The 23,177-nt window shown below is 36.1% G+C and overlaps 1 protein-coding gene and 1 non-coding gene across 2 annotated transcripts; both read right to left on the bottom strand.

The window, feature by feature from the left end:
* Positions 1 to 1,274: 1,274 nt before the first annotated feature.
* Positions 1,275 to 23,177, bottom strand: TMEM167A (transmembrane protein 167A). The gene is made up of 4 exons (XM_032335826.1): positions 23,069 to 23,177; positions 15,030 to 15,139; positions 10,196 to 10,230; positions 1,275 to 5,161 (listed from the first exon to the last, which is right to left on the bottom strand). The coding sequence occupies exons 1-4, from the start codon at positions 23,069 to 23,071 to the stop codon at positions 5,091 to 5,093; spliced, it is 219 nt and encodes a 72-aa protein (XP_032191717.1). The 5' UTR covers positions 23,072 to 23,177; the 3' UTR covers positions 1,275 to 5,090.
* On the bottom strand, positions 13,046 to 13,180 carry LOC116587450. The gene has a single exon (XR_004284456.1). It is a non-coding gene; the product is annotated as a small nucleolar RNA U109 (small nucleolar RNA).

The raw sequence follows: 23,177 nt of genomic DNA, 5'->3' as shown, positions 1-23,177 counted from the left end.
AAATTACATGTTTTGGCAATTTGGCTACACACCCTTAGTCACTATACATTTGTTCCCAGGTTACTTCCCTTACCAAATAAAGCCCTGGTATTTTGCAGTTCTTGAGTGTTCTCATCCTCCATATAGTGTCTATGAAGTGATTTACCCTTATTTCCAATATTTATGTTTTTTCCAGACAAATCTGTTATGGTTTAGGAAATTAATACAAGCTCTCTGAATTGAAAACAGATTTTGCTTTCCCACTATGTTAAATTCAGTGGTCTCAAGCAAAGCCATTTTGCATTGTTTTGACCTGAGTTAGGAACCAGAAATTTAGGGATTTTTCTCCATAATGTCTCAGATTAACTGGCAGTTATGGAGTAGTGAGGGAGGTTTACGGTATACACTGAAGGAAATAACTGAGATAGTGTTTTCTATTCATACCTGAAATGCTTTTTTTTTTTTTTTTTTTTAAAGATTATTTATTTATTTATTTGACAGACAGATCACAAGTAGGCAGAGAGGCAGGCAGAGTGAGAGGGAAGGAAGCAGGCTCCCCGCCAAGCAGAGAGTCCGATGCGGGGCTCGATACCAGGACCTTGAGACCATGACCTGAGATGAAGGTAAAGGCCTCAACCCACTGAGCCACCCAGGTGCCCCCTGAAATGCTTTTTGAGTTCAAAGTTCAACTAAAAAATATAGTTGTTCCAATTCATTTGGTTAAATACATCCTTTCTAGTTACAGGTGTAACAAAAATTTAATCTATGTCAGTTCACTGCTGGAAAGGTAATTGTAGAAAGACCATGCTGTGCAAAGCAAGGCACACTGTATATATAAATTCTGTCATATCTCCTAATAAATGGTGTAAATTGTCTGAATAACTGACGGACACTGCTCACAGATTTTGGACTGAATGTTTTGGGTATCTTAAGACTCTTAGTGGAAGACAAGGTAAAAGTACTGTCAAATATTAATACTGTCACTTTTATTCAGAATCCAATTTCTACTGTGTCTGGGGGTGTGTGAATTAATGACTTCTTATCTGAAGCAAGTCATTTAGGCTCTTGAAGATTCACTCAGAGAAATGGCAATATAATAGAACAGCTTTAAGATGCAAAACAACATAAAAAAAAAATTCCCCCAGAATCTTGACCAGCCATGAATTAAAATACAGGTAAAATTAACAGAAACATTTCTCTTTCCCCATCTTATTCAAAAGGTGCCAATTTCAATTTTTTAACCTCTTAAGAAACTGTTCTCACTCATCTGACAGTAAGACAAAATTGGGAGGCTCTTGAGAGTTTGTTTTGATTTTTATTACACAACACAGGATGATTCTGTTGTCTTAAAATCACAGGAAATAGATTTCCACCTTCCCCCTTTTTTGATGCCAGAGTTGCATTTCGAATTATTTTGGTACTGATTTAGGGTGAAGTAAAAGAAACCATGGAAGGCAGTGTATGCATGACATAATTATGAAGCTATGTTTGGAAGCCAGTAGTAACTTGCTGATTTAGACTGACGAGGCTGTCGTATTCACAATGCTGCTATTACTCACTTTGATATTGAACATCTACTGTTTACTTAACACCAGAGATAGTTCAAAGCGGTCCCTAAGAATCTTCAATTCCTTTCAGCTTCCTATGATCCAGTAACTTCCCAAAGACTTTGAAGAGAGTGCAGGTCCTTGCTTCCTAGAAATCTTTTCTTTGCACCCAGAAAATGTACACAGTGCAACCCCCTCCGCCTCTTGTGCGGAAGTGTGCGTTAGGAATCATGGCTGCTTTAGGCAGTGACGAGTATAAGCTTTTGAGAGTTGCTGAAAATATGTGACAGAACTAATGTTACCTCACCTTTACAGACTACTCAGGTGAGTCTCCGGAGAGTATACTATTGTATTCCTGGTCCAAATTAAGGTTTGCATGGATATATTTAACTTTGTTTACACATACACGTAAGATTTTTTTCCCCCCAAGTCTTTTTGTCAGGCAGGAGGGAACATACACTTAACTTCAATTTTGAGGTAGGTGATAGTAGTCAGAAAAAATACAAGACCCTCTAGGATCCAGCCTCAGTTCACCTTTTTAGGCTTATTGTCTTGATACTCCCCAAGTGGCACAACAAGCTAGGTGCTTATAGTTCATAATATACCACTGGTGCTTTTGCATACTGCTCTTAAATTCAGCTTAAGCACTGCTTCTCTGGCAGGAAATTCTTACCTCTAAGGTGTCACCCTTATTTTCTTCTAGAATCCCATCATTATTTCAGTAATAAGCACTATCACATTGCAGTTTGTATAAGTAATTTCATCTCTCTCATTTACTGCACTGTGAACTACTAGAGGACAGAAGTTATGTACTTGCTCTTCTGTCTTCAGTGCTAAAGTACTACATGTACTCCATAAATGCTTCTTGAAAGAATGGTCAAATGTATAAATTCTATTTACAAAATGCTAGGTCTTTCCCACAAAACTAGGGAGAATGTTCATTTTTTACTTTGTCACTTCATTCTGACCTCTTCTAGGTCCTAAGATAAAATGAGACTGATCTGCCTATTACTAGGGTGAAGGAATCTGTTACAAATTACCTATTACTATTCTTCCCAGTATGAAGGGGCTATTTTGCATTTGAACATGGAAAATGCCTAGCATAGAAGCACAGGCATTTACAAGACACTGGATTTGATTCTAGATTTATTTTTTAAGACATGCAGGGAATTCAACAGACTAAATGGCTTTTTGACTGACCATCTTTTAAGACTGCCCCAAAAGAAGACCAGTTCCTGCCATGGACACAGCTGAGCCCATTCAGGAACTAAAATATCAGCACCAAACAATTTCCAGGAGAGATGGAATAAAAAAATTCTGGAGCCAGGAAAGAGGTTACGCAGAGTATTCAAACCTTGGTAAGCTGTGGACTTCAGTGCCCACCACCCATCCCTTCTAGCCCTGCAGTAAGTTTCTGTGACAGAGACAGTCCATCTGATGCTAAATTGATCCTTAATTTCTTCTGCATCCTACCACCCCACCAAGACCACAACAGGAGTATCTGAACATTCTGTGGGCCTAAAACTACCTACGCTGCCCTTTGGGTTAGAGAATAGGATTCAGTGGTAGCTTGTTGAAAAAACTACATTAAAGAAAATGCTAATTGCTTTTCTTCACAGAATCATAGAATCCTTTTCTCTGTGTCCCAAAGAGCTTGTGTTTCAAAAGGTCACAGTGTCTAGGGTCAGAAATGAGCTGCCTCCCACTCTGTTGAGCATCTACACACAGCAAAATTTTTTGTACGTTACCACAGATTTTTCAAAGAAATTATTTCTTCCTCTATTTTCCACCTAGCTTCTCCAAAATGCCAAATTTAAAGAAATGCCCTAGAACTGATTATCTAGAATATTCTTGCCTTTATTCATACTAGATTTGTGCTAGCATATAAAAGATTAGTTGACATAGCTTTCGGAAAGTCTAGTTGGCAGGAGAGTGGGACAACAGATGGGCTCAGAAACCAGACCCAGAAAGGTGACTTACTCTGCATGTATATGCTGATAAGAGTCCTATTTTTAGGATACCCTAAAAATTCTTGACCTAATGCAAAGCCCAAGAGACAGTTCAGAGTAGGCACAATGATCATAACCTGATTCCCTCTCTAAAGCAAAATATGTAAATTTTGGCCAGAGAGATATGCCAAAAATGTAAAATAAACAATTATATTGATAGCCTATAGCAGCTTTTATCTTTTGTGAAAAAAGCAAGCAATGCTTAACAAGCTTTTCTTATGTTTCCTAGAATTCTTTTCAAGTACTTTAAAGTGGTCTTTAAAAATAGATGGCTTTTAGTTCCAAACGTTGTTCCTACAGAAAGAGCTACTGGCAGCCTCATTTTCAAATAACTCTAAATAATTTTCTTAAAAAAAGAAAAGGAATTAATAGCTGAGGACAGTATCTAACTAGTACTACCTACAATGGGCAATTTTTAGCTAAGATGTTTATGTTCCTTTTAGCTTGAATTTCAGCTGAAACTGAAAAAAATGTTAACTGAACTTTTAATAACGCTCTACTGCAAAATTTTTTAGTCATATTCCAAATGTTTCTCTTGCTTTCATGGAAACTGTTGAAGGTATTTCTTTGTTATCAAAACCCAAAGACACTTATGATAAGCTACATGGATAACAGATCTGAAAACTGTTTATCATCACCTACTGAGTTATTCAGAAGATTCTCGTTCAAGTTGACATATAAAAAGTAAACTAGACACATTAAAGTGCTGTATTTAAAAACACACAAAATACAGTTTGTGTTTTGGGGCAATTAAAGTAAGTGGAGACCTGACACTAAAAAGAATGAAAAACACAAACAGGATTATCATTCTGTAATTGTTCTATTTTGCTATTTTCACTCTAAGTACGCAGTCTTAGAGAATGACAGCCGGTCAAATTTTCAGAGGCTACTATACCAGTCAGTTATTCTAAACTCTTTTATGCTAAATATGAACATCTTCCCAGTACTACTCTTAAGTCTGATCTCATTTATCTTCCTCCTTAAGAACTGCATAGCTTGTTTTAAATAGCTGAGACACCTGTGATACACTAGCGAGTTTGCTTCGAGGTACTCTATTAATGCTCTGGTGTGACCAGAGGAAAAAGCAAGCATTATTAAATATGAATGCAATCCTTACCAACACAAATTGAACATTTTCCCCAATAAAAAAGCTAGTCCAGAAAAATGTCTCATTCTATAAGGATTTATCATTCCCAAATCACAGTGAAAGAAACTTAGGTCATTTACCAATTTTGTTTCCTATTATGCGCCTTAGAGATACCTCACGAAAAACTGGTATCTGACATAACAGAATAACATTTGCAGAATGTTATATTGTAGTGACAGTACTGAGGTTGATTGTTACAGACATATTAAACTCTTTGAGTATTAAATGGTTACATCCTATTTATATAGAACATTGGTCCAATAATAAAAGTAGAGAACAGCAGCTGGAAATTTATCTCATTCAATGTTCAGAGATAAAAGGGTTAACCATTCATTCCATTATTTTCTGTAAATAAGTCCTTTCCCATACTGAAATCTGATGGCAATTAAATTCTGATATTCTTCCAAGCTACTGTATGAAGAGAATGCTGAAGGCCATCACTATACAGCATACTGCAACGTAAGGACTCTTCCGTTCACCTATTAAAAAAAAGGGGAGATGTTTATGTTGATTAACTGAATTTAAGTTATCATGGTTATGATAAGGTTACTATGGGAGAGGGGTGAGGGGTACATGAGGCTCAAGATAAAGTTCTTAGCTAGGGGGCCCATACATTTGGGGAGATGGGCCAGACAAGCAGTGGCTGCAGCATAAAAGCAAGTACAATACAGAATGAGCTAAATTATGCTGATTTTTAAAAAAAAATTTACTTGACAGAGAAAGACACAGGGTGAGAGGGAACACAAGCAAGGGGAGTGGGAGAGGCAGAAGCAGGCTTCCCACTGAGCAGGAAGCCCGATGCAGGGCTCGATCCCAGGACCCTAAGATCATGACCTGAGCCGAAGGCAGTCATTTAACCGAATGAGCCACCCAGATGCCTCAAGAAAGAGACTCTTAACTATAGAGAGAACAAACTGATAGTTACCAGAGGGAAGGTGGGTGGGTGGGGATGGGTGAAACAGGTGGTGGGGATTAAAGAGTGTATTTGTCCTGATGAGCATTTCGTGATACATGGAAGTATTGTAATCACTATATTGTATATCTGAAACTAGTATTACACTGTATGTTAACTAACTGCAGTTTAAAGAGGAACTTTGATTACTCTTGGGCTAGAAATGTAGAACTTAAAACAGCCACTTTTATGAGTCAATTTTCACATGTGTTTAAAAGTTGTTTTTATTTGGAGATTTTCCTTTGCCTGAAGTAGAATGGAGTTGGCTTGTGAAGCTGTCTTACAAACAGTGACCCTGTGATTTTGAGTTATCCCAAACTCATTTTGTTCTTTCTTGCTTGTCATTTATTGAAGGGCTGCAGAGTTCCACAAAGCACCAGTCACTTACGCTATTTTGAGGGTGCATGAGAAAGGAAGAAAGAAGAGGGAGTGATGTGCTACTTCTAGAAATAATCATGGGCATATACCTGGTGTTGTAGTAGAGACTATATATACTCCCCTCACTTGTTTTTCTATGTTTAAAATTAGCTCTTTTGGGGTACCTGGGTGGCTCAGTTAGTTAAGTGTCTACCTTCAGCTCACATGATCACCCCAGGCTCCTTCTCCCTCTCCTCCCCACTGGTGCTCTCTCTCGCTATCTCTGTCTCTCTCAAATAAAATCTTAAAATAAAATAAAATAAAATAAAATTAGTTCCCCTCTAGTAACTAAATTCCTTCAGCAAGGACTGTTTTATTTGGCAAGTTTAATTACCGCTGGAAAATGTCAATCTTGACCATCCTCATCAACTAAAATCCTCAAGGTCATTTTTTCTTTTCAGAGCTTCCTCTCAAAGAGCTTACACAGTTATGTTGTTACTAATTTTACCTTTGTGTCTGCTCGGTAACAATATTCACAGAAGATATACACATATAAGTAGAAGAAACATTCATTGTTTTTCTGAAAGTATTTTTCTGTCCATAGACATTGGGCTGCTTCCTAGCTAAAGGAAAATTTAAAAAGCGAGACAACAGCATTTTCACAATGCTGCTATCTTAAGAGGAAAAAAACAAAACAAAACAAAACAATTTAAACTAAAAAATAACCTGGGTCATCATTTTTAACTGATGTTAATTTTTTGGGCAAGTTACCAAACAAAACCAAACCTTATTCAGACATAATTTTCAGGTGGATTTCATAAGCAAGCCAGTCATTCTAATTAGGGCTAGATACTCTAATTGTCCAATATCGTCTTATTAAACACCTAAAAGAAAAAATTAATATTGCCCTCTCCATTTGTTGGATATTAAGTTTTGAGGAAGTTCTTCTTTTCCTCATCTTCCAACTTAGAATGCTATAATTTACACATGGGTTTCATTTTCCTGTTTTTGATTTTCTTGAAAGAGACTGCCATGTGGTAGAACTAAACATCTTCGGTTGAACTTGGGTAAGAATGTTACTTCTTGTCTGGTCTTCAGTCTGTTTAAGTGAATGTGAAACAGTTGCTGTAACGTGATGTGTAACATGATAAGATGATTTGGCTGGACCTTTTCCTATTAAAATTGTATCCTTTCTTGGTGGATATATTCTATGTCAAGATAAGAGAGGAGCATGTGGCTGGGAAAGTCTGCCTATCAGCATCAACGTTTTTGGGGCCATTCTGCCAAAATGAAAAGCTACTGCTTTCACATGCATGAATGAACACTTTAACCGAACCATTTAACGTATGGCACTCATACAGTCAAGAGAAAAAATGAAAATAGTAACTGACCAAGCAAAAAGAAAGGCACAATTTATAATTAGACATCAAAATAGATGATATCACAGGAAACCATTAAGAGCTACAGACTAGGGGCGCCTGGGTGGCTCAGTGGGTTAAGCCGCTGCCTTCGGCTCGGGTCATGATCTCAGGGTGCTGGGATCGAGTCCCGCATCGGGCTCTCTGCTCAGTGGGGAGCCTGCTTCCCTCTGTCTCTCTCTGCCTGCCTCTCCATCTACTTGCAATTTCTCTCTGTCAAATAAATAAATAAATAAATAATTAAAAAAAAAAAAAAAAGAGCTACAGACTAGATGCCTTAAACTTTCAGCTATACTTTTAAGTAACGATTGTGAAAAGGGTCACCTGGGTTGGCTACTGAATGAAGCTGTATACACTTCTCTATTTTATTACACAAAATGGATTTAAAATACCTTCACATTTAACTTAAAATCCCTTAATTTAAATATGTTATTTGTGAATTAGCAAGTTCATAATAGTAAGATGAAAGCTCAATCTCCTAACTCCAGACTTCTTATATTTTTACCAGTGAATATTCAGGATTCCTCTGATCCAGAGAATTTTACTGTATTTGAACTGTCCTATTCTTCCATTATGTTCTCGTTTTGTAGTTTACTTGAGGTATTCTTTGCACTCTGTTCCTTGACAATATTATTTCATTTTCTTTGGTGACTTGGCTTTGAAACAGTTTGCTTTACACATATTTACATTTACTACTAGCTATCAGAATTAGCCATCAAGGGTGCTCTTCTGTCTCTTGATCTCTTCCTTCTTAGTTATTTTTAAGGTGATTAAGATTTCTACTGTTATTTTAGGCTTTGCAGCTGTTGAGAATGACTGGATGTCAGTTAAGTCTGTACCACAGATCTCTGTAAATCTAGGCTGAGCCCTCTCAACTTTGGCACTACTGACATGTTGGGCTCATTCTTTTATTTTATTTTATTTTATTTTATTTTATTTATTTGACAGAGAGAGATCACAAGTAGGCAGAGAGGCAGGCAGAGAGAGAGGAGGAAGCAGGCTCCCTGCTGAGCAGAGAGTGTTGGGCTCATTCTATGTGAAGAGCTGTTCTGTGCACTTTAATATGTTTAGCAACATCCATGATCTGTACTCAGTATATGTCCCCCCAACTCTAGTGGTGACAACCAAAAATGTCTCCAGACACCATTAAAATGTCCTGATTGATAACAACTTATCTAGGCTATCCCTGATAGGCTTTACCTATCTAAAGTCAATGATCTTTTCTACAAAAGAAAGATTCACATGTCAGTCACCCTAAGAGATAGTAAGTCCAAAGAACATTGAGGAAGGACAGTTTAACATGTTAAAAGCACAGTGAATTCTCAAGAAGATGTCTGTTTCAATAATCAATACATTAAGATGAGGGCCTTCACTGAATCTATTTATAGTACACTGTCATTTTCTATAGTAAGACACCTGAAAGACCAACGAATCTTGTGATCTAATCGTTACATATTCTGAAAGGACTTCTATGTAATTTGTGTGAAGCTTACAACTTCACTGTTAATGGGTCTTGCCTAGTATTAAAAGCTCAAAGGAAGAAAACTTGCTCTCTCATAATTATTTATATCCATGGCTAACAATGTATTTCGAAAATGTTACAAAATCTTAGTTTGTACTTCTCAATGTTTAATCAATTTTGTTTCCTGTTATGGACCATCTTCTAAATCTTCCACATCTATGATAAATGAATCCAAACGAAAACATAATACTCTGGATGGAACACATTTTATCTAAGGGACATGACTCCTAAATTCCCCCTATTTAAAGTGATTCACTGGGGTAATTCAGGTTGTTATCAGACTAATTATACTGTCAAATACAGCAACTTTTTTTTTTATTATGGAAGTCTTATCTTTATAAAAGAAAATAGTAACATACAAATTAAATATTGGAAGAGTACTAAAACCTAGCTTTTTTTCAGGGGGTTATGTAAATAATTCCAAAGAGGAGAAATATCCATTTTGTTCTGTCCAAGTAGAACAATCACAAATTGCTCTGTAATGCCTTTTTTTTGGAACTAGCTATGTTAAAAAGGGTAAAGTCTATTATAAGAACACTGGTGGATTACATCAGTAAAGTACATTTTAATTCATTCACTTGTCAATCATTTCAGTCTCTACTATGAACTAGGCACTCTGCTAAATGTTATATACATATAGGGATGGGCTAAGAGTATATTATTATTTGAACAAAAACATACAATGACACTACTAATTTTACTATGAGAAATTAGAATATAATCATATTTAACTTTAGTCAATTAGAACAAAATTCAGTTATGATCACAGGAGTTTGACAGGTGAAACAGTGAATGCTTTCCAAAAGCAACAAATAACATTCTTGGACTTAGCATAGGGGAATAAAGTGATTAATTTTAGACGACTGCTTAGCGGGCCTTCCATTAGATGGAAAATTCATCCTTTTTATCAAAATAGTACCTGTTATACAGAGCAGCATGCTCTATAAGAATGTGTGCATTCTTATAAACTGTACACGTTTGTCTAAAATCTCAACACTAGGAATGCATAGCATTTGATATTTGAATTAGATTTTTCTTGTAGTTTCCATCTTCCTGCTAATTAAGTCTTATGTGGTATCTACCATGTCTAGTATTAAATAGCATAAGGATAAGAATTTGGGGGAATTTGACAAACTTTTGCAAAACTGCTCAAAATTGGGAAGCCTGCGGTTTTAAAACAGATGTCTGCCTTCTGTGAATATGGCATAAGTAAACTGCCCAACAATTTACAGCTGAAGATGTGGCGATTATAACAGACACTTACCAATTCTGGCGCATTTCCAAAATATACCCAACAATCTGCATGTAATAAAAAAGGAAATAGTAGCTATTAATTAGTGAGAAAGGTTAATCATTTTCTCAGTAACCTACAGAGCATTCAATACAAACTGGCATTTTTACCTTTTGATACTTCAAAACTGAAATTTGGTATTGAACCACCATTTATGTAGGAAAGTAGGACACACTTGCTTATCAAATGTCAGTGTATATAAACTGTTACAAACTGGAATATATGTCGTATCCTAGGTTAAACACACAGTAAATTAATACGTGCAGCAAAAATGTGCACAGTGTTTTTTTACTGCAGAACTGATTGAGTCAACTTCAAGTGCTTAATTCTCAAAAGTAGAAAATATATATGCCAATTTACATAAACATTAATTTTGAGAAAATGGTAAATGAACACAGTTGGTTTGGGTGTTTTTGCCATTAAAAAATAAAACTTTTTATAGAAAGTAATTTTTTATAAAAATTACTTTTTATAGAATGTAGTTCTATATTTAAAGGATTTATAACCATGAACTCCAGTGATAGCATTTACATAACTATGTCACTCAATAAGGAAGGATATAAAAATAGGTGCCCATGTTTTCAATTTAAGTACAAAATCCTAGTTTAGGGTAGTCTGTGTATGAGTTAACTAAATATGACATTTAAAACACATACATTCTGAAAATAAGAATTAGAATGAAGTGTTCATCACCATTCTTTGCATGAATATACTATGAATTAAATACAAATTATATGCATATATCACTTATTCAGCATGTATAAAAAGTAGAAGATTTAAAACAAAATCAACTGAGTAACTGAGATAGCTAAAGGATATGAAAACATTGTAGACAACTATTTTGTTGCTCTGACAAAAGAGGAGAATTATGAATGGTGTTATACATAGCTACAAATCAAGATAAATTAGTAGTAATTACTGCAGTAGGTTAGGAGTGGTGTAGTAACAAAACTGAAATATGTAAATTCCAGGGAAATTTAGGTTATGCTTTTTTTGGGGGGAGGCCCTAAGAGATGGCTGGCTGATAAATAATTACGTATGAGTGGTTAAGAATGAAAGAAATTACTGGTTCAATTAAGTTCTATATATATTCCTCCTTTGAAATATAACTTCCTGACCTCAAATCAAAAAGTCTCATGGTTCAGTTGCCATGAAATGGGCAAAAATACAAGTTTATTTTGAAGGATGGATATTCCGACAGGTGCAACAATTTTACTATAGGAATAAAAGGACAAAGATCAAAGATATTTTTGAAAATAATATAAGAAAATATAAGGCCCAGATTGTGCCCAAGTTTAATTCTACTTAATTGGCTACATAACTGTAAGCAAATTTTCTCAATAGAAACTCACCCTCATAGGCTTTTTATAAGGATTGATTTCATTATTGCAAAGAAATTCTTCAGAATAGTAACTGATGGGCTGGATTAACACTGTGTTAACCCACTGTCTTAACTCAGTGGGTTAAGCCTCTGCCTTCAGCTCAGGTCATGATCTCAGGGTCCTGGAATCAAGCCCCACATAGGGCGCTCTGCTCAGCAGGGAGCCTGCTTCCCCCTTCTCTTTGCCTCCCTCTCCACCTACTTGTGATCTGTCAAATAAATAAATAAAATCTTAAAAAAAAAAATATAAAGGCACATGTGATAGTAACTTTAGATGTCACTTAAAATTGGCTTACATATCATCAAAAAAACTGAAGACAATCAGTTAGTCATTTGCAATGCCATGGTTCCTTGATTCTAAAAATCTATTGAGTATAACATGCCCATAGATTTAAAGCTGTGGATGAGGGACCCAGTGGCAGGACACCTGAAGCTCCTCCATGAGAAGCTCAGAGTCCCACAGAACATAATCTAAAACTATAAGATCACAATCAGGATCAGTTCAGGTTTGATAACCTAGAAATAACTCAAAGCATCATTAGGGAATTGTTACAACACATATACTAAAAACTATATAAATAAAAAAAATTCCCTAACTCAAGCAACTTAGAGATTTATCAGTACTACTTAGGCCTTTCCCTTATATTTCTCTACCTAGACATATTTCTGTAATATGCAAAATGCTATTTATCAAAGGTATTTATTTATTTATTTATTGGAGAGAGAAAGTGCATGTGAATGCACAAGTAGGCAGAGTGGCAGGCAGAGGCAGAAGCAGGTTCTCTGCCTCTGAACAGGGAGGCCAGACATGGAGGCTCTATCCTAGGATCCTAGGATCATGACCTGAGTCGAAGTCAGCCACAATCCCAGGATCCTGGGATCATGACCTGAGTTGGAGTCAGCCACTTAACCAACTGAGCCACCCAGGTGCCCCAAATGCTATTTATTAGAACACAGGAACTTTATTAGTTAGGAAAAACCAATACAATTATGCCGCTTGGTTTCTATGGCTATAAGCCAGTAAGTATATATGCTGATAAAGCTAATCAAGTCTATGATAACAGGAAATGAGGCAAAGTAGCAATAATTTATTGCTGATTTTAGTTCTGTATTATTTGAAGCAGCAAAAAAACTGTTATTTTCAAGAGTGAAATTATCAAGAAACTCTACTGTCCAGTTAGCATACACATCTCTACTTAAACATGGGATATTCACTATAATGAAAGGACAGTTTATTATGAGTCTCAAAAGAAAATATACTATAAAAGGACAATGACCCACTAAGAATTGCTCCCAGAGAAAATATTCCTAATGTACGAGTCAAAATGGGGCCTAACATTTATATAAATAGAAGCAAAGTTTTTAAAAAAAGCCTTCAAGCAGCTGACTATATGAGTACATGCTTCAAAGTACAGAAGTAGGCATGCTAGTTCTTTGGTCTTATATGTAGGAGAAATATACTACTACTCAACCTCTACTGTAAGGTTGGCAGCCCTGAGAACTCCTTTTTTAATGTAGCATGTAATGGATGTATTCCTGCTCCCCAAAGAATGAGGAGCAGACTTTTCCACATGCAACCTACTTTATCCGTAACAGCAGCAGCAAAGCATCGATATTCTATTCCATTAACGTGATTGTTTTTATAATGAAATAAACACTTAAATATCTTATTAGGTAGTTACGTATTATATTACAATACCAAGCCAAACATCAATGAGGATGTTTACTGGTTTCTACCATATACTTTAAGTCAATAGGGGTTGCAGAAGGGAAAGAATAAAACCATTTAGTTGCATGGAAAGGCTTAATGCACAACTAAGCAACAAGTAAGATTAAGGAACTTCAACAAAGGAACAAAATACTATGTAATTTCATCTGATTTTAAAAAATGGACATAGTAAGTGAAGACTAAGTGCAAGAGGACTTCAGAGGAAAAAAACGTGATGAAAAGTCAACGTCTACAAAGGAAGAAGGGCATTGTCACAAAAACTGTTGGACAAATAACATCAGCAGTTTGAATAAAATCCCTCAGGCTAACAGAAACAGATGATCAGTATATTAGAACAGGATTAGGGATTTTTAATATTTGAAACTGGTTAGAGGTTCTATTTATGCCTTTATATATATTTCAACAACCCTAGGAAATAACAAGGAAGAAATGGTAACAAAAGCTAAATAATTTAGATGACACAATGTCTGAATAAATGCTAATTATGTCCTCAAAGATAGAATGAAGGTGAAGGAAAAAGCTGAAATTATTACTCTCATAGCTATCATCTTGCCTCTTGCAGATTTTTATTAGTTGAAAAACAGAATTTGACCTTGCAGGATCCTAATTTGGCCCAATACAGGTGCTGGAGAGAACTATTCCTATGTGAAGTATATTCTTTCATTCTTTTGTTTCTTAAAATGATTAAGTAGGTATAGGCTTTTATTAAGGAAGGATTAAGACAATTTCTCTTAGAAATTAATAAATACTCAAGGCAAAGAAAATTTACATAGCTTTCATCACATAGTCTCTGGTTTGCTTTTTTTTAAAAATTTATTTATTTATTTGACAAAGAGAGAGATCATAAGTAGGCAGAGAGGCAGGCAGAGAGAGAGGAGGAAGCAGGCTCCCTGCTGAGCAGAGAGCCCGATGTGGGGCTCGACCCCAGGACCCCGAGGCCATGACCTGAGCCAAAGGCAGAGGCCCAACCCACTGAACCACCCAGGTGCCCTAGTCTCTGGTTTTTAATATACTTTTCCTTTTGGTTGAATTCAACATGTACTTTTGTATTATAAAGATGGCACTTTAAAATTTCAATTCTTTGTGGTATTATATTTGAGCTCAATTTTTTTCAGGGTGTGAACATATAATACAAGAGATGTGTCAAGCTCAAGACTTAATTTTTACTATTACAAAGTTAGCTAAATATATTTCCCTGAAGATGTTTGCTTTCTGATGCTAATAGGGAACCTATATGATTCGAACAGTGTTAGACTGGAGAGGGAAATGTCTACATCATATTTTTTTATGGACACAGTGCTTGCCAACTGTTTTATGCTTCAAAAACATGATAACCAACTTGGTTTTTTTGTTTGTTTGTTTTTGTTTTGTTTTGTTTTGTTTTTAAATAACCAGCTTTACTGATTATTGCATAAAAAGTTAAGGCCAAATACGATCTTTGAAAGTGCTAAATTCTATTTCTAATTCCAGATGAAAAAAACCCTGTAATATCTTTTTAAGTGTACTTTTTATAGACACATTTCAGGTCACTTCTGATATTTGTCTTTTTATTTATTAAAAACAGAGAAAATAATGTAGAAAGCTGTTACAAAATGAAGTTATATACAGGAACTAAATTATTTAATGACCTTTATGGTAATTTACCCTCAATGTCTATAGGACCTAATTTGGGTGGTTAAGTATCATTAGTAACATACCCAGTTTTATTTCTGTCCAGGAGGCTGGGTGCCAAGGATCGGATGTAAGCACAGGTACATATAAGCAGCAAGATTACTGTCAACAGACTCTGAAAATTGAAAATGGCAGACTAAAAAGAGAAAAAGAAAAAATTATTATCACAAGAAAAAGAGCATAGGTAAAAAATGCCAGACAATTCCATATTAAGAATTAAACTTTTGTTTTTCTCAAAGACAAACAGAATGGCATGTCTGTGAACACTTAAAACCCCAAATCATAAAATATTCCGAGAGTGTACTTCCCTCTCCATTCTTTGGGCTAAGGAATGCAGAAGATGTAATAAAAATTCTAAATGTGAGAACTTGAAAACACTACCGAAAATGTCATGGATCCAAAACTAAATCAATATGTAATTAATACAGATGTTTTAGGAGCCCAGACTACTAGGCAGGGCACAGAGTTTACAAGCTCTGAGTTTGGCTCTGAACGGTTAACCTCAGTCTCTCTTTCACATCTGTAAACTGGGTGGAGAGTGGGTATATAAAACTAAATGTTGGCTAAAGTTTCTTTCAATTCTGAAATTGTTAGGATAAGAATGCTTTAAATTTAAGCAATCATGTTCCATGCATTGACTAAACTAAGCCATTAGATTTTGGTGAAGGAAAACCACTTGCTCATTTACTGTTCATTCTTTAAAACTTATTTAACAAGTTTAACACAGGTATCCCAGGAAATCCGTTTTCCAGTAAAGGAAAACTGAGGTGGGCTCAGTCTATTCAAAATTCAGTTGAAGCATTATCTTTCCCAGGAAGTCTCCTTGAACCCACTGGCCTCCCCCTTTCCTTTTTTCATATAGAACTCTCCTTTCTGTTCTCACAGGAACTGTTAAAACATTTTATAATGCTCATCCCTGAAAGTAGACAACATCTCATCAGTATCTGACTGTGTACCTATCACACAGGAGACCAGAAGTAATGGCTTAAAAACTAAAACAATTTTTTAAAAGTGCAGGAATATCACTATATATAGTAATATAAGAATAATACTTCCATTACAAAGGTAGATAAAATGTATCAATCTCACACAGTACCTAGCAATATGCTTATTTAGTAAACTCAGAAGGCCCTCCTATGGTGTCAGAAGTTAGACGAAGAGTAAGAGCTGCAAAATGTGGGGTGCCTGGGTGGCTCAGTGGGTTAAAGTCTCTGCCTTCGGCTCAGGTCATGATCCCAGGACCCTGGGATCGGGCTCTCTGCTCAGCGGGGAGCCTGCTTCCTCCTCTCTCTGCCTACTTGTGGTCTCTGTCTGTCAAATATCTTTAAAAAAAAAAAAAAAAAAAGAGTTGCAAAATGTTTTGAGAAAGGCAAAACTGTTACTTTCAAAGAAACAATTGTTAAGTGCTACCTGAAAAGCCCAAAAGAATCTAGTGAAAAACAATCACACACAATAAGGGAATTGAGTAAGGTGGCTGGGTACATAAGTAAAATAATTTAAATCAACAGCGTTCAGAATGACATTACCAACCGCCTGAAAGACATAATGGAAAAAATGTTTCTATTTACAGTAGCAACTAGAACAAAAAGCTGATGTATCTAAGAATAAGCTTAACAAGAAACACAGCACTGGTATTAAAGAACAAAACTGACTAAACATTTAAATGTACTGAAAAACCTTAAAGTAGAATGGAGTGGGATACCATGTTCTTATATTGGAAAGCAAAATTATAAAGCTAATCTATAAATTTAAAGTTGACTTAATACCAACCAATTATTTTTGAAATACACAACTGATTTTGAAGTTCATATGAAAAAAGAAATAAGCAGTAACAGCCAAGAGAATCTTAAAACAAGAACTAGCCTTGTCAGAAACTCAATATTTTTTAATCTGTTATATATTTTTATGATAAATATTTATAAACTATTCAAAATATTAAGAAATTACACATGCCATTCATCAATATTCTTAAAGGCAAAAAAAATGCCTTCGTACAATTCTAAGCAGTGGGGAGAACAGCACACAAAATTTCATAATCAGCATATCTTCAGCTGTGTAAACCTTTATGTAAACAAGAAGGAAGAAAGCACTGATTATCTTTGGAAAGTTTTTAGCCCAATTCTCAACTCTTTTGGATTTCTCAGATTTCCTAAATGTTATTTTTATGGTCTGAAAATATAAAATTTATTTGTAATTACTATTTAAATAGTTAGTTTGTATGCAAATCACTTCTTCATGGATATACAAAGGATATATTTTAGTATGTCTTGGTTTCTTATTGAACTGGATTTTAATTTTACATTTATGAGAGTAAGTGATGCCAATTTTATAACTTGAAAAAAACCAATAAATGAACTCTAAAGGTACATTCTATATAGAAAAGACAGTATTTCACAATGTTTATCTTTCAAAGATATTCTGAACATGTATGTGAGTATATTGATACAGTATTTGATAACAACCTCATGAAATACAAAGTACAGATTTCTTTTCAGTCAACATAACTAAACACATATTTATTATCTACTCTTTTGGGAGCAGGAGGCTAGACACAGGATTAAAAAAGTACATAGCAAGATTCCTTCCCTCTAGGAGTCTATAGCTAATGACAATAACTGATATTCACTGGAGGCTTGTTGGGATTATTTTGTTTATCCTCATATATTTGAGTTAGATGTTATTAATACCTGTATTTTATATATGAGACAACTGAGGCATACAACAGTTATAAGCAAGTTAGAACAGGATATACATTCAAAAAGTAACTAGCAATTCTTTGTAGCATGTATTAAGCAGCAACTGAGCCATACTGGCAAAAAAATGCTGTTTTCATAAAGAAAAGTCAAGAAAAGCTTCAAGGAGAAAGCAAGGACTAAGAAAGGGCACAATTAGACTGACAATAGAGAACAGGCTCCCAAAGAGACAAAAGCATGGAAAACATCCTCACAGAATTAGGAATTTGCATGTTTAAGGAATAATGAGCAGGCTTACTATATCAAGCAAAGGACTGTTGTAGTAGAGTGGCTGGAAAATCAATTTACAAAGTAGGTTTATCATGTTCCTAATGGAGTATCTAAATTTCACGATTTTTGCATTGTGTACTTTTTCTCTCCCTGAATGTTGTAGTGAAAAAAAAAAATGCTTAAATGATAGGATGTCTGGGATTGGTTTCTAAATAATCCATTGTGTGTGGTGGGAGGTGTGGGGTTGAAGAAACGCTGAGGATGTGAGGCTTCATTATACTTTTCTTTCTACCTTTCTATGTTTGAATTTTTATATAATAGAAGAATTTAAGAGGCACTTAGAGACATGCCTATTATTACATAAGTGGGGTGTGTATATATACATTTGTGTGTGAAACCATTTATAAAGGAAAACCCATTTATAAGTGTGCAATATATGATACATACAACTTTGTTTCTGGGGTTTATAGACCCTAAAATTTAAACAAATAATCTTAGGTGGTAAAGGCTTTTAGATGTACTCAGACTCTGACAAAACAAGAATGTTTCAAAGCTACAGACATTAGCCTACCATTCCTTACCCTACCTAAGCATTCCTTTTAATGCGTAGCATCTGTTGTCTGCTGATATAAACTTTTCATCTCAGGTTGAAAGGAAACAGATGTTCATGTTCTTGTAGAAAAATAATTGGGATTTTCAATAGGAAAATGATATTAAAAAGGAAGAAGCTAAGAAAAAAAGTAAGCAAATCCGATCACAAAATAGAGGAAAAGATGATTAATAAAAGGTGATACAGGAGGTAAAATTCACTTAATGTTTAATTTTTTTTTCAGATCATGAAATCTTTTTTAGACCTAGCTACCACTCTTGACTTCCTGATACGCTTCAGATAATTAGTGCTATTTTACTAAATAAATTATCAAAACCAGAAGGAAATCAACTTGATGAGTCCCTTTGCATAATCATTCTGAAATAAATCACAATTTGTTAGGCCTTCTGAAATAATGATAATTCACTTTCATCTGGCCACCACTGCAGCAGATGAAATAATTTATCAATGAAAAGGTGAAGATTCGTTGATGCAAAGCTTAGTGCTAAAACAAGAAATTACTTGTGATGTTAATACATCTTTTTAAAAATTCTTTATTCAAGTCAATTTGAAGTTAGGAATATTTATTGCAAATTCAATTTTTATCATTTTACCTAAGAAGATACAATTTCCTGTTTCAGCCATAAGTGAATGTTCAAACTATTAAGTTTGGATATAAGGCAAGAATTCAGTGTAAGGTTTTGTTTTAAATGTATATATAAAAATAGCTTAAGAAACCATCTGAAACATTAGGAATAGAGAGAAAAACAGGGGAAAAGATCCCAGCAGTATAAAGGCACAAAGAACCAATGAGAAAGGCAGCAGAAATATACATATTAATATGCTGAACAGTTGTTTGGAGTGCTCAGTGACTGGTTGCTAACTGTACTTAATCTATAGAAAAGCCTAAGCCTACAGTCTTTGTTAGTCCTGGATCACTTGAGCTCGATATAGCTTATACATTTATTTTTAGCACTATCAAAATAAACTGTTTAACCAATTGCTGATTAAGGGCCTTATTCATGCATGACACTGTATGGGAGCTTCAAATGTTGGCTGCATCTTATGTGGAAGTAACTGACGTATTAATTCCTCCAGTTTAACTGAACCTCACTTTAAAAGAAGAGCTGAATACCAAAGACTTAGAATTTTTAAAACTCCAAATAGTAACAATTTTACTTGTTTTAAGACTTGCTGCTTTTTACACACAACTAGTCATTTATCCCTCTCAAGAGGTGGAAGGAGACCCAGAAATGATATTCCTGACCTAACTGTGATAAAAATTATACAGTACTGCAAAAGTGGGTCAGCATTTTATCATTTACAAATCTAAGTCAGGCCAGCATTTTCCAACAAGTTTGTACTTGTAAATTTATACATACCACTATTTTCTCTTAAACTGGAACACATGGAAATGCAGGGATAAATGAAGCCTGTAAATAAATATGCAACCCCCCCCCACTTGCCCAAGATAAGTAATCACAGGTGATTAATAGTATTTTCATTAACACACAGAAATACTGACCTTTGATGTTATTAGCACGTAGTTCAACCTTGGTTGCTTACTGTAAGGTAGCACTTACTGTAAGGTAGGCAAATTCTCTTGGTTTAATTCAAAACCAAGAAATTAACAATTTCTTGGTTTTGAATTATTTCAGGATTCTTGGTTTTGAATTATTTCAGGATTTCTTGGTTTTGAATAATTTCAGGATTACTTGATGTTTTAATGTTAAGAACCTGTCTCCTTAACATCAGTGGTCACTATGCACTTGCATAATTTAGGAAATAAATCAATATACATATATGCCCTTGGATAAATCTGCACCTCTAAATTATCAGTTTAATTTAATTTCACTTGTAAAATGAGGAGCTGGACTAAATACCCATTTGATCTCATTGGTCCTATTTCAAAAATGTAGACCTTTTCTACTTAACCTTTCCACTTAAAGAACTTTCATGGCTGTGAGGAAAGGTACAGTTTAGAGCAGAAGCACCTCAATTCTGTTCTCCATTGGTAACACAGGTGGTCATTTGCACTTATTTTCATCTCACTGTCATGGTATCTATAATTCATTTGCCATGTTTGTGTTGCTTAGTTCCAGAGTGGTTTTATAGACACCAGAGATCTAAACATAAGCAACAAGGGGATCAAAGGTGTTAATTGGAGAAAGCATACATAGAATCATGCTAAGCAGTAGACTTAAAAAAAAAAAAAAAAAAAAAAAAAGAAGCAATAAATGATTCACATGTTCTTGATAATTTGATAGGACAAAAGTATCCAAAGGCCAAAGTGCAAATCCTGTTATGAAGAGAAGTGTCCTGACCATACAGTCAGAAATGACAAAAACTGATAAAAGGGAAAAACTTTTCAATAGTTGGAGTCAAATGTGGTATGAAGCCTGGCTGTTCGTAAGAATGACTTGAAGCTTTTGGGCGCCTGGGTGGCTCAGTCGGTTAAGTGTCTGCCTTCGGCTCAGGTCATGATCCCAGAGTTCTGGAATGGAGTCCTGCGTTGTTGGGCTCCCTCTCTTTGCCCCTCCCCCTACTCATTCTCACAATCTTTCTCTCTCAAATAATAAGTAAATAAAATCTTAAAAAAAAATTACTTGGAGCTTATAAAAACTATTGCTGCTCAGAAATTTGGACATAACTGGGCAGGACTCTCTTTCCCCAGACGTAGAGTCATCTGAGTACTAACTCTAGCTGTCACTGTAATGTAGAAGATATTAGAAGACCTGGTCTCTGGAAAGCTCCAGCTAGAGAGGAAAGAAATATAGGCAACAACGTATTGCTGTTTTTGTTTGTTTTTTTGTGGTAAGTGCTATGGCTGGAGGTACATTGGAGGTATATACTGGGATATGGACGCCCAAATAGAGACCCAGGAGAAGAAAACAGATGGGGTAGGGAAGGATTTTTGGGAAGAGATAAAACTTGAGATAGATTTTTAAGGATATTAAAAGGGAGAAAAAGGCATTCTGAAGTTTAAACACAGTATCAGTCTTGCTAGTAGCTAGTTTGAAGAAGCTAAGATGATGAAAATAAATCTTTGACATGTACTATGAGTAGAATGATTAAACTTCCGCATCTAGGAAGATCTGCAAGAATTAAGAGTGATAATTTCTAGGGGCACCAGGCTGGCTCAGTCATTAGAGCATGTGACTCTTGTTGCAGGTAGACATTATTAAAAAAAAAGAGAGAGAGAGAGAAAAGAAAAAGGAGAAGAACAAGTAACAGCATCTATTCTTTTTCAAATGAAAAAGGAATCAAATTCTCTAAATGAGTAACAGTTCTCTAATGACACTCTAAGAGCACATGTACTCATCCGGTTGTGGCAGCTAGGCTAAGATGCTGGAGTATATTCTTGACTAAGAATAGACTGCCATTTTCTAAGTTCTCCAGGAAAGACGCTGTGACTTGTGTCCCATCTATAATCAAAGTACTAGGCCTAAAGCAACAAATAATGAGTTTTCAATTAAACGCCTAAAGGTTTAGTGCTGTATGGGGTTCTGCAGGAACCTCTGGAAACATAAGCTCAGTAGCTTTCATTTCACAATAACTTTTTTTGGGGTTCATGGTTGTTTTTGATACTATAATAAAGGCATGCATCCTTTCTCCAGAAATATGCTCATAAATGCAACATCTGGCCCTTGCATTTCATTAAGTTCACCGGGAGTAGAGGCTGTTGGCATTACCATAACAAAGGTAAAAGGGCTTGAGACAACTTGGGAGATTTCACTATTACTACCACTACATCTGTCCTCTGGCCATGCTGATTTTACCTTTTTTCTCTGCCTGGAGATCCAGGCATTTCTTTTGAAAACTTTTTACGACTCATTTTAAATTTTCCGAAGAGGCCCAAACTATCAAAGGAATCTGCAATAACACAAAATAATACACACAACCTTAAAAATGTGTGGGGAAGGCAGGTCCGAGGTCAAACACCACCTTAACTACATTCGTAGAAGGAAAACCACTTCTCCAGAGATCGCCAATAAGTAAAACCTACAGTGTGTAAAGCAGGAGGAGCCTGAAAGGTCACTACCTCAACAGACCCCAATTAAGATGTAGAGCTTGGGGTTTGGACCAACAGTGAAAGACCTGGACCAGGCCCGTAGAGACATCAGAGAACGCGAAATAATCCGCGCAAACTGAAGCTCCATGCCTCCAGGAGCCAGTGACCAGAAAGCGTCTGTATACACGACTGAGTTAAGGCAACCAGCGCAGTTCTTCGAAACAAGTCAGAAAGGTGGACTGTGCAGGAGGCGCTGGGACCTGCGACCGCGGGATCTCTCTGGGGGCGGTGGGCCCTGGTTCGCCCCGGTTCTCCCTGGCTGGGCGTGCAGGGGCCACATGGTTCCCAGGCCTGAGCATCTTCCCAGCCGCGGCAGAATCAAGGTCGTGACAGGGCTCCCTGGCCCGCGCACCCAGGGCCGCCGCCCAACCCTACAGCCCTAGCTCGCGCCCGGAGCCCCTTCACCAAGCTCGGCTGCGACCCCACCGCCCCAATTCTTACCATAGTGAGGCCGGCGAAGCCCCAGCCACATCACCCTTCCGGGCCCAGAGCGGAAGAGGCGTGCACGCCCCGCCTGCCCCTCTCGCTCCCTCCCCGCATCCGGTTGGGC

The sequence above is a fragment of the Mustela erminea genome, chromosome 3 (assembly GCF_009829155.1).
Source record: "Mustela erminea isolate mMusErm1 chromosome 3, mMusErm1.Pri, whole genome shotgun sequence".
NCBI classification, from domain to species: Eukaryota; Metazoa; Chordata; class Mammalia; order Carnivora; family Mustelidae; genus Mustela; species Mustela erminea.
This window is presented reverse-complemented; position numbering and strand designations above follow the sequence as displayed.

What these genes read in the sequence shown, in the direction of transcription:
- TMEM167A (XM_032335826.1), bottom strand. An exon ending in CTGGACAGAAATAAAACTGG is followed by an intron (nt 10,231 to 15,029) that starts GTATGTTACTAA and finishes TATTACATGCAG; the next exon opens with ATTGTTGGGTATATTTTGGA. An exon ending in TTGGAAATGCGCCAGAATTG is followed by an intron (nt 5,162 to 10,195) that starts GTAAGTGTCTGT and finishes TTTTTTTAATAG; the next exon opens with GTGAACGGAAGAGTCCTTAC.